This window comes from Miniopterus schreibersii, assembly GCF_964146895.1.
Source record: "Miniopterus schreibersii genome assembly, chromosome: 3".
Taxonomy (NCBI): domain Eukaryota; kingdom Metazoa; phylum Chordata; class Mammalia; order Chiroptera; family Miniopteridae; genus Miniopterus; species Miniopterus schreibersii.
In genome coordinates, this window is record NC_138103.1 from 53,932,543 (window position 1) to 53,944,728 (window position 12,186).

Sequence of the window (12,186 nt, forward strand, 5' to 3'; positions counted from 1 at the left end):
TAACATACTCAATTCACGGCCATGTTGAATCCCATGATAGTTAATTTTTCCTGACAGACTTGATCCTGGTAATGAACAGGTACTTGTCAGAATTGCCACAGTTGTTTTGGGTTCTCTGTCAGTTTCAGCAGCTGGGGGTCAAAGGTCACCGAGGGAGTGTATTCAGTGGAGACCGTGAGACAGACGGCTGTCATGTCCTTTTCCCGCAGATTCAAAATGGTGAACAGAAAGCCTACGTCTTGAAAAACAAGCAGCTGACAGGGCCAACAAAGGGGGTCATCTATCTTGAAATAGATGTGATTTTTAATGCTGTAAGTCTTAACTTTGGCTTTTTTGTACTGCTAAAGAGTTCAGTTTCATGAAAGCTTTTGTTCCTGATTTGTAGAGAATTTCTGTCATTCCTCATTTTCTCTAAACCTTGATGCATCCTGGAGAATACGCTCCTGCCACTGCCTGGCACACCCACGCTTTCGGCTGCGGTTGGCGGCGGCTGCTACGGCCGGACTCCGGCCGCTGCCTGCCTGCCTGCCTGCGTGAGCCACGGAGGTGCATGCATGTGCCACTGTGTACATTTATATTTTATGAGCACAGCAGCCAGGTCTTTGAAACTTTAGAAACGATTGCAAATTGAACTGCATGAAAAACTTGTAAACATTTGTTATATATTAATCCATAACAGACACATATGTTGATGTATAGGTGAAAGCCAGCTTACGAACATTAATACCCAAAGAACAGAAGTACATTGAAGAGGAAAACAGACTCTCTAAACAGGTAAAAAGCAAGGAAAGATTAATCCCTCTGGGAAGACCTGATTATATCTGTAAAACATCTAGCTAAATTCAAATAAACTTTGGAGGTGTGGAGGTGGGGAAGACAATGAAATATTTGATCATCTAGTTATGTGAAATGGCTCTTTCTTTTTTCTTTCTTTTTCTCTCTTCCCTTCCTTTCCTTAAATGATCAAACAGGGACAATACCAAATTAATAAATTGGATGGGGGTGGTCAAAAAAGAAAGGGGATACTGTAGACGCTGCATAGAATGGATATGTATTCATGCTTTAGCAAAAGAATGATCATTTTGAACATAAAATACAATTTGATTGCCATGGAATGTGTAAATGAGATCACTAAAAGCTGAGGTTCAAATATATGTCCAGACCACCCACAGGTATGATGCAGGTGTGTGTAAAGCGAGCCCAGCATAAAGCTCTTCCCTCTAATCCACAAGAGAGGGGGCTCCATCTTTTAAGGGGAACCTTCTTAATTAGATTTTGACTATGATCTTTTCGAAGTGAACTTTTATTGACATTTTCAGCTAAGAAAATAGAAAATCAGGAACTCTGATTTTTCTGTCATGAAGAAATTTTAAATTAGGCTTGATAGCTTGTAATTAGACTTATTGTTCTAAATTAGGTTTGAATCAATTTAAGAAAGAGTACTAAGCGACCCCTTTAAAAAATGTTTACTTCTAATTAGTACAGCTAAAATAAAATGTATTTGATATGTCTAAAAGTTTACAGAATGTATTGGTGTGGGTTAAAATACTTAATAATTTTTTGTGCTATTAGAAGGCTAAAAAGATTTTTATTTTTAATCCAATCAATTCACCATAAACAGTGGGATCTTAGGTTGTTTAAAGAATGTGTATGAGTTACAAATGCAATATCTATCTAAACAGAATACAGATTACATTTTTCCACAATTATAGATAAAACTAATAAAAATAGCTCTTAAAGGAAGTAATCAGGGGCCAAGAAGGAAAACAAGTGGGGAGACTTCTAAATTTGACTGAAAGGAATTTGAATTTGAATAACTTATTAAAGCTGGTATGCATGTACTTGCATTTATAGTTACACATATATATTTTTTCCATATGACCTCAGTAAACTTTACATTGCTACTTCTTTAAAATACTAGATCAGCATTGAAGTATATTTGGAAGTAACAACATATTAACCTGCAGACATATTATTCTAATTATTAACATAGCTGTAGATAATTTTTTTAACCACATCTAGTGTATGGGCTGTTCTTTTTATAGTTGAAGTCATGCCTTAGTTTTAAATTTTTAATTTCAATTATATCAATTCTCATACACATTTCTCAGTAAAAGAGTTTGTAAAGTACTTGGTTACCATAAATTTTTCCCTAACTACAAAATTATGAGAAAATACAGGTTAAATTTATTGTGGGAAAGAGAAAGGTAGAGACAGAAAAAAGGGAAGGGAAAGAGAGAAAAAATAAGAATATGATAGTAAGAAAGGAAGAATCCTACTAAAATGGTAGAAAAAATGTTTTCTATAATAAAGTAATCCTTGGCAGGTTTTTCTCTAAGGCCCTAAATAAAAATATCCCAAGTTATTCATTTCACTTTGAAATTGCTTGAAATGAAAGCATTTAAAGAATCTTACAACCTCAATATGACTTAAAAGTTAAAAAATATATTTAAGGTTTGCAGTAAGTAGCAAAAAATGTTTTTAATCCTTTGTAGGTTTTTTTTCCTTCTGAACAAGGTAGTCCAACCTATCTGATAATATTATTTAAAGAGATATATTTAGCTAAGAAATTGCTCTTATAATTCAGTTTCTTCCACTTCCTCCAGAGATACTTCTTTTCCCTCAACTTATCAGCTAAACTGCTTGGTATATTCTTACAACTTTATTAACTTTCTGAATCCTTTTTAAATCACAGTAAGCTTGAAGAATTTTACAGCATATCTGATGGCTTTTAGTCCTGCAAATTCTAATACTATTTCATCTTCATTATAGCTGCTTCTAAGAAACTTCATCAGAACGAAGCGTTGTGTCATGGTGCTTATAAATGCTGCATACTACGTTAACAGTTGCTTTGATTGGGACTCGCCCCCAAGGAGCCTTGCTGCTTTTGTGGTATGATCACACTGTATTACTTACATTGTTATTCAGTAAATTCAGTAATCATAGCTGTGTGTTTCTGTGGCTATAGTAACAGTTATGTTGATGTGGCCATTTTAAAACTCCTATTTTAAGACTTTACTGGACAGATTTGCCGTGGGCAGAACCTGATGGATTGTTCAAGGTCTGAGTCCAAGAACACAGCCCCCCCTCCCCCAGACTTCCGGACCGCAAGACATCTCCGCCACCAATGTATAATATTCTCCATGACAGCTAAAAAGTAAAATGTTATATATTGCATAATCCCAAATCCCAATAGCAAAGCCAAGAGAAGTCCTTTGTGTTAAAAATAATAATAATAATAGAATCTTGACCATCCTCATTTTCATTATATTCACTCTATAGATATTTTTTCAAAATATGAAAATCATTGACAGTAGAATGCTAGCTGGTAATACTTTAATATGTGAATCAATTGGAAGTGGATGTGACCTATTTAAGCGACATTTTATTATTTCTGAGATTTCCAGTTTTTAAAAAGGCACCGGTGAGAATTTGATAGATCCAAATAGTCCTCTAACAATGTTCATCTTGTAGCCTTTTACTTTGGTTATTTAAAAACTGCTGAGGAGACCAATTTGCTAAAGCCAGAAAATCCCAAAGAATTCTTCCCTCTGAGCTTTAGCTGGAATTTTCTGCTTTCACATTATTTTTGCTTGTTCAGGATTTCAGTCTGAAGTTTAAGTGAAGTCCTTAATTTGGAATCCTTTATTTTATTGTCATATTTGTTAGAATCTGAGTACCTTACTCTTCCTTATCGTTGCCAGTTTAGCAGAATATGACTTTATTATGGGGTTTACCTAAAGAGCCTTAATTATAGTAACAAATCAACATTTTAGTATTACATTCAAATGAGTGTGTGCACATCTGTTTAGTGCTTTGAGCTCTGCCCTCCTTTCAGGCCTTGTATGGGACTTTCATTAATGCCTGAGCACATGGAACAAAGAGTTGTATGTCCCTTTATGTTGTAAGTTACCAGAAAGTTGGGCAGCCTGCTTTCCATAGGCATGTTGTTGTCGTCTTAAAGAAAGAGATCGTCATCATCATTAAGTTTTAGAAAGGAAACTCTGCCTCTTTCAATATTCTTTTATTTAGTTCTTTCATATATTAAGTACATGGGGGGTACTGTTAAGCAAACTTTATCATGATTTTTCACCATCATAGAGGCATTTGGATGTTAATAAGGAAAAAATGATACTGAGTTTCTTTGTATATTTATGCCATCACGTCGAAGTTCCGTGGAGCCTTATCAGAGGCACAATGATGTTCTACCAAAAAGATTACGCTGCCGTCTTTGACTCATTCTTCCAGAGTCATTCTACACAGATGTCTGCAAAACTTGAAAACAGAGAAATCTACATAATTATATAATTTGTTCAGGAACATTCATTTTTAACACTTGAGCATTACAACGTGTTTTGTAAGTCTTCATAAAATTCATCTGGCTTCTGGATGTCACTCATGTGAAGTGAATTCAAGATGGCAGACTTTGTTCAAAATTTTTCTGATTTAAAAAAAAAAAACAGCCACGGAAATTCTGAGAAACTTAGGTATCTACTTGATAATACTTGAGTGATTTCACTGTAAGAGGGTCAAGGTTCACTGGGTAAGAAATGTAATATCTCTGTTCGCTGGTGGCCAGTTTCTAACAGGCTCAGTGCCGTGAAACAAGCCGAACGCGAGATGCTTGCGAAAGGGAGGGAGGGCACGGGAAAGGGAGAAGGGACTGCTGACCCTGATGGTGAAAAGGGGCCACAAACTAATATGTGAACCCAGGTTAAGAGTACTTCTGAGAAGAAACAATGATGTTAACTGTTTCACTGAAAGAAAGAAAAAATGCTGAATTACATTCAGTTGAATGTGATGAAAACAACAAATGAAAAAAACCAAACCTCACACTTATCTAGACCCGAACAGAGAGTTCCATGAAAATGGGAACCCTGCCATTTTCACCTGTACTCCACCATCACCTATGGGGCATCTAGCACTTAGTTGGCTCCCAATATAAACGGCTGTTTAAATTAATCAACCAACCAATGAACCAGTATGAAAATGTTTCTTATGTGGAGAAACTCTTTATTCAATGATACCAGATTAATAAGGGTTTGCTCTAATAGAGCTAGTTATTAAATGATGATAGACATAGCTTAATGCGGTCGTAGCAATTTTCCCTAGACCTTCTATTTACATTCTAAACTATTTTATAATCTATCAATCATCTATTTTAACCTCAGATTAAATTCTGATACAAAATTCTTAATATAACAATGACAACTAATATTTATTAAGAATTTATGAGTCAGGGAACTGTTTTACAGGCACTAATGCAAGAAAGTGTTTTTCATGCATTAATCAATTTAATATTCCCAGCAACCTTATTATGCAGTAGATACTATTATTTTCCAATATACAGAGGAAGAAACTGAGGCACAGAGAAGTTAACCAACTTGGCCAAAGTCACACAGCAGATATTATTTTCTTTCTAAAAGAACTTTTAAACATGTACCGTGTAATCTTAGTATCATAACTATTCAGAAAAAAACAAAAACCTGTTGTAGGATTTTTATTTATCTTATAGATATTAAATGATATGAGTACTTAAAAATGAAATGTTTCAAAGATACCACTGCATAACCAGAGGCTTTTTAGGCCAGTTTATTGAAGAGAGTTGCTTTCCTTTCGGAGAAGAGTATGAGCAGCACCCCATTGTTACAAACATATTGTTCCCATCATTCCCTGTGGCTGAATCATGAGTCTATTATTATAATATTGGTTCCACTTGGCCCACTTTTTCATAAATGCAGCTGCCTCATGGAGCATGTGCATTTGTACCATTATGTGGCTTGGTTTTAGGCCCAGATCAGTAAACTTTATAATGTTTAAGTGCCTTTTTTCTGTTCTGATTTATTTTTATTTTCTAATTTACTATCCAAAAATAAATGTAGAATAATGAAATCAAAATGGAAAAAACTAATTTTTTGTCCTAATGTCAAGCAAAGTGGAGAGAATGAGAAATGCAGGGTTAGAGATGCTCTGGCCTCTTTTGCACTAAACCTACATGCTGTGGGGAAGATTCAAAGCCAGCCAACGATGTTAGAAGCTGAAATCGGCCTAGAAGGTGATGGATAAAATAAAAGCAAACACGTTCCTCGGAATGTCCTTGTTTTTGTGCTGTGAATTAGGTTTTTAAATTTTACTATGAATATTATCTGCCTGAGAGTGAACGCAGATGGATGTGGTGCAGGAGGCCCAGCTCATCTTTGGGAATCATCTATTGTAGACGTGGAAATGTCTCATAAATTGGGCCTAATTTTCATCAGGCTCTTGACCAGACATTTGTGTTCTTATGGATGTCAGTGGGTGCAACATGGGGGGAAAAAGAGTGCACATTCTCTCTTTCTTTCTAGCACTGTCATTTCTCACTGTAATGAGCACAAAAATAATTGGACAACTGAGCTATCAGTAAAAGGACACACTTCAGTGTGCGTCAAAGAATTATTTTACAGGACAAACTTTAATCTTTAAATGTGATTGTAGATAATTTGTGGTACCATCTGTCCATTTGGAATTGTTTTAGCCTTTTCTGTCATTATACAGTAAGTGCCGCTGTGTTTAACATTAACATTTGATATTTTACACATTTAATTTCTGTTCTGCTGTGTGGTCCTTGGGGAACAGAGTGCTAGTGCTACATGAGAGAGACAAAGTATTGATCAGTTAACATTTCAGCTACATTTATGTATGTCGCAAAATTAATGAAAATGCCAGACAAAAATGTCAGAGTGCACAAAAAGGTAGAATTTAAATTTGGTAGTTTAATGAAAAGTTTAAGATGTGCATTATCAAAAATGTCCTCTTGCCTTTAAAGTACAGTTCCTAACAGAATAACTACAGGGAGACACATATTTTACTTAGAGGAACAATGAACATGAATTATGAAGGGATGTCAACTGCTCAAAGTATCTTGTGCTCCAAAACGGCATGTTTGAATGCTTAACTGTTACTCATAAAATACATTTGCTTCTGTCCCTATCTGGAGGGCTCCTGGCTTCATCCCTCTGTACGACCAGCCAAGGAGGCAGGCTTCCTACTGAGATGCTCTCTCTAGGTTTTCCTTGGTTTTCTTGTGTTCCTTTTGTGTCGAAACTGAGAATTCCCTCTACAGCAATTCATCGAGGCCACTCTGGTTCATTACTCGTGCCTTTATGGGTCCTTTTCAAATGCCTGGTTTTCCTTTGCTTCCAGATAATTTGTGCTCCACCTTCATTCAATCCTCATTTTAGTAAAGGGATCACACTCGGGACAACAGCTACTTTCAGAAAAGCTGGGCCGTTATGCAGGAAAAGAGAAAAAACAGAGATGATGTATGCAAAGAATGACACGAGGCAGCTCTGCGTAGCTAAATGATAAAAAAGAAAATTAAAATGGAGGGAGCACAAGTAGAGGAGGAGGAACTGAGTTGCAGAGGCGATGGGATATAATACCACGTTCTGAGACAATAGGCTCTCAAGGACGCCTTATCAAGCACTTCCTGTGTAGAAAGCCTGCTGCTATTAAACAACATATGGATTTTTTCTAAAAGTTATTACAAACAATAAGGACATTTGTTCCTTACAAACAATAAGGAAATATCAATGTGAAAACAAAGGCATGTCTATGTCATCTGTAGTTCCAGTCTTAGCAGTCATATTACTGAGCAATATAGGGTGATTGTACTGCATATGGAAGGGGACTCTAGGTTTCTAACAGAAATTTCTATTAAAAAAATTTTAGAAACATCAATAATACCACACCAACAAAATTATGCTTCAAGTTCATGGCAATTTTCAAATGATTATATAGAAGCTTTTTTTGTAGTTGTTAATGCTGCAGTTTTATTTTAGGGTTAGCGGAAAAATTGGAAATGTTCCAGATTTAATTTTTGTTGCTTTCCTGCAGTAGCAAAACAGAAAGACCTCCGAAAATCAAAGAAACAAGTAATAAAGCAAAATCATCTCTGACTGTTGGTCCTACCCCTGTATTCTTGATTTTTCTTAAAGTTATGTAAATCTAAACTTCTAAGCCCTCCTTCATTTATGCTTTCCTCTGATATAAACACTTGCTACATTTACTAAACAATACTTCCAAGTTGATGTATACAAATTTTAAAGGTACTTTAAACATTGCCTTTACAAATGTGTGAGGAAAGAAGAAAGCCTATATAGAATTTCACCGATTTAGAAGATGGTATGCTTCCAAAGTGGCCTAAAATTTCTTTTACAAAGTCAAATATTATTAACATCTAAAAGATTCTAGTACTACAACTTTTTTCAGTAAATATTGTTTGCCCAGTTCATATGGACATGCTGGCACATCAAGTTGATACTCAAAATATACATTTTCCTTAAATTTATGTGAATTAGAATAATTTTTTTCAAACATTGGCCTATGAAAAGTAGGTTTTCTAAATTGGTGCCTTTCACAAAGCACTGCATATACATTCTTACAACTGCATCTAAAGCCACAATTTGAAAGCAAATTTAGTTTTAGGATTGATCACAATTAGCTAATATCAGCCCTGAATCAGGAAATGTAGCAAATCAGATACTAATGGAACTAAGCATTTTGACTAGATTTCTCTCATCCTTCTCAAAGAGTGAAGTTCTAGTTGAGTTTGGGAGGCCTGTTTAATGTATAGCCTTTTTGTTTTGTTTTTGTAGTTGTTATATATACAGATATAGCACTTCCTCAAATCACTACTTAGTTCTCCTTAAATGACACCCATGCACTTTTTTTGGTTTATTTTAATAGATGTCAGCAAAAGGGTTTCCTGCTCTTTGGAGGGAGATAATCACATAAGCCACAGAGTATACTAATCTCTGAAAAGCTTATTCCTCCTAAATTTTATTTTATAGTTATAATAATAAGAATTTAATTCTTTTAGTACATCACACACATTCTCTCTATTTTCCCTCCTTTGTCCTCTAAAGCAGGAAGCAGGAAGATGCTATAAGCTGGGGACATTTTCTTCCATGGATGATTTGGGGAAAATAAAACTATTTCACTTTTTCTCAGGCATAGTGCTGTTGTGCTATGTTAAAATCAAACATAAACCACAGATATCACCAAAATAACTATGATACGATAGTGAATCCAGGAATTAGCCTTCTCATGAGCCTTAATGGTATCTGCAATGAAGTTTGGGGTGGGGGATACAGCAATGCCTGAGTGTAGTCCCCTTCTTGCTTCATGGCTGCAGTCCCATTTCACCTCTAGCAGCCTGCTTGTATTACTTATCAGGTAGTTTCAGCCTCAAAACCTTTATGAGACTTTTTAAAAATATGTTGTGTGGTCCAGATTTTTTGTAACAGAGTTGACTAAGGATCAAAAATTATAAAATAATAAAATCAGACATATCTCACTATCTGTCCCCAGATTCCTAAAGCAAAGTGCTTATCCTCTGAAGAATTTTCTGCCTGCCAACTTTTTAAAGTATTAGGGACATGCATCCTGAACAAGCTAGCAAGCCATATTCCATTGCAAAATATTTCCCTGTAAAGTATTTTGCAAAGAATTTGTTTAAATGAATAAGGTAATTATGTGATTTATTTTAGTAAAATTTTGGAAAGTAAGAGTAATAACTTCTGAAAGATTGTAAATTATAATAGAAATACAGTCATTAATGCACTTTAGACAGTAAGTTTACTCTCCACATATTTTCATGCCCCTTTGTATCAGGTAAATATTAAGAAATAGGAGGAGAATGCTTTCTGTTGTCCCATTTTTTCTATTTTGACCAGTTATGAAGATACACCTTAGAATTATGAATGTATTAGAGTTGATTGACCAAGTGAGAAGCTAACCTGAAATGCTAAGCCAGTTGTTCCTGTTTTTCATCGCCCCCAGTCTGGCCATTTTACCACATTTGACCCTGACAGTCAGAATTGGATACAAAGACAGCAGCCAGCCTTGCCACCGTAGGACTGTGTGTTATGAGTGCGCTGCGTCTTCTCCTCCGCTGTGGCGACTGAGGTCCAACACTCCGCGAGGGGTGATGTTAGAGATCAGCAGCGGAGGGAAGGTGAGTGGCCCTTTCTCGGGTTCACACCAGCCCCCCGCTACTGGCTTCAAAGGGAGGTAATGAAGAGTAAATTAGAGAAAAGCTGAGAAGCAGGAAAGATGGAAGTTATACCAAGTATAAACAGATAACTGGATAAAAATGAAAGCCAATCCTGATTTTAAGGATATTATCAAAAATTTTAGAGATAAAACTTGGCTTTTTAAAATCTTAAATCAATGCTTCGCAACTCTTTTCTTCGTATTTACCATCTAAGGAGAAAAATTTTATTTAATTTAATGAGAGAAATTAAATAGTAAGGAATAAGATTTTGTCAGGGAGTATTAAGTTTTGGAGGGCCACAAATCATAGCGATATCTTAAATCCCCCCTCCTCCAAAAAAAAGAGAAAGATCTCATGGACAGCCACAACAATGTGGTGATTGTGGGTGGGGAGGGGAGTGGGTAGTAGTGGAAGAGGGTATAGGGGGATAAATGGTGAGGGAAGAAAAAAATAAAAGAAAATAAAGAAAATAAATATTTTTTCTCTCTCCTCAAAGATGCAATTTTTGCTCCCTTGGGTGCCATATAGCCTCTGTTGAGCATGTGTGCTCTAAATGAAGTTTAATGTGAGTTTAACTATGTTTACTTTCATGCTGTTGATGATAAAGTCTAGTTTGGATTTACTGTAGTTTGCATACAATACAAATCATCCCCATAGATACAGAAAGATAATTTGTAACCTCTATACAAAATCATTGGCTACATTGGAGTCCAACTAAAAGAAAAATTTTGTTTGGCTTCATACATGTAGATGAATTAAATCTTCCCCTTATAAAAACCCATCTGAGACTTTTCTCCTCTCCACCGATTCTGTGGGTGCATTGTTGTGCTCCACTGAAATGAAGAAGTGGGGAGAACATTAATTCTGACCTAAGTAATATAACCCCTCTCATTATGAGAGTTTGATGGGTTTTGTCCATACTTTGCACTATATTTATGACTAATAGATAATCTTTATATTCTTAAATGAATATCATTATGTCCAAGATATAAAAGCATACTTCATTAGGTTCAATTACCTATTAGATCTTCTTTGGAAGGGCAGGAATAAAGGTTGTGGAGTAGGAAAGTCATTTGAAACAGTAAAGATACCTGTTCTACTGGCTATTCTGCATGGCAGTTCCCCACTTCCCCGAAGGAATCAATAAACTCCCACTATTGCAATTTATCGATACTATGTAAATATATGATGTTTTATATCCCATTTCACCAAATACAAATAATTCCACTGTGTTTTCCATAGTTAGCATTCTGTACAGTTTCTACCAAGCAGACTCAAGCAATACTTACTTGAAATAAGATAGCATCCAGTTTTGTCATAAAATATTGGTTAATTAAATATTATTTCCCTTAATCAATTAGAGAAATCTTCTGGATTTAATTTAAAATAATAGATCATTAAGGTTTAAAGCAGTTCATTAATTATCCAAAAATTAGTATACTGAGGTTATGTAAAAGAGGTGTTATATTTTTGAAGTGATATTAGAAAAGTGATGGCTGCTACTCAGAGAAAATTAATTCATACATATAGAAGCTCAGATAACTGAGTGCACCTTTTCTAGATAGACAGCAATACTGAAAACTTACCTGGTTTTATTTAAATTATTTTAAATAGAGTTTGGTTCTTCTATTGCAAAAACCTATTGTGTCCCTCAACCAGGAAGCTGATATTTATAAGAGACCTTTAAACCTAAGATCTACGAGTGTATCTGGGTGTGCACTGTTTCCTTCATATTTAAAATTCTCAGAATATGAGCTCCTACCACAATTTTATTTCTAACTCCTAAATATTTTTCATATAGGCTCCCAACCTCCAAATGAGATGTAAAAGTCTGTTTTGTAAGACAGTTGCTTAGACCTTGGAACACATTTCCCCATAGTAACAATGTCATGGATTATGACATAGAAGCGCTCACCAAGCCTACTGAGCCCTTCACAGAGTAGTAGCAGTAGAATAAGAACATTACACGTAAGAAGTAGGTTCAATGGAATCATAGCTGGGTGCTCAGGATGCTAGAAACACATCTGTCCAACCTCAGCTTCGCCTTCCTAGCAGCAAAGGCATGGGACCCTCAAAGGTGGAGACTGTATGGGCTTTGAAAGGCACAGAGAGAGTCAGAGAATACTACAATTGGAAAGGGAGCTGAGAGA

At 35.6% G+C, this 12,186-nt stretch overlaps 1 protein-coding gene across 9 annotated transcripts in view; it reads left to right on the forward strand.

The window, feature by feature from the left end:
* Positions 1-12,186, forward strand: part of MCTP1 (multiple C2 and transmembrane domain containing 1) — a gene marked incomplete at both ends in the record, with an annotated part of 426,668 nt that overhangs the window by 277,985 nt on the left and 136,497 nt on the right. For 8 of the 9 annotated variants that reach the window (XM_081131855.1, XM_081131856.1, XM_081131857.1 and 5 more), the window contains 3 exons: positions 210-311; positions 700-774; positions 2,773-2,892. In XM_081131855.1, the coding sequence (XP_080987981.1) occupies positions 210-311; positions 700-774; positions 2,773-2,892 (297 nt within the window). Of the gene's footprint in view, positions 1-209; positions 312-699; positions 775-2,772; positions 2,899-12,186 lie in introns of those variants that run through there. The other variant, XM_081131863.1, reaches the window with a different exon arrangement.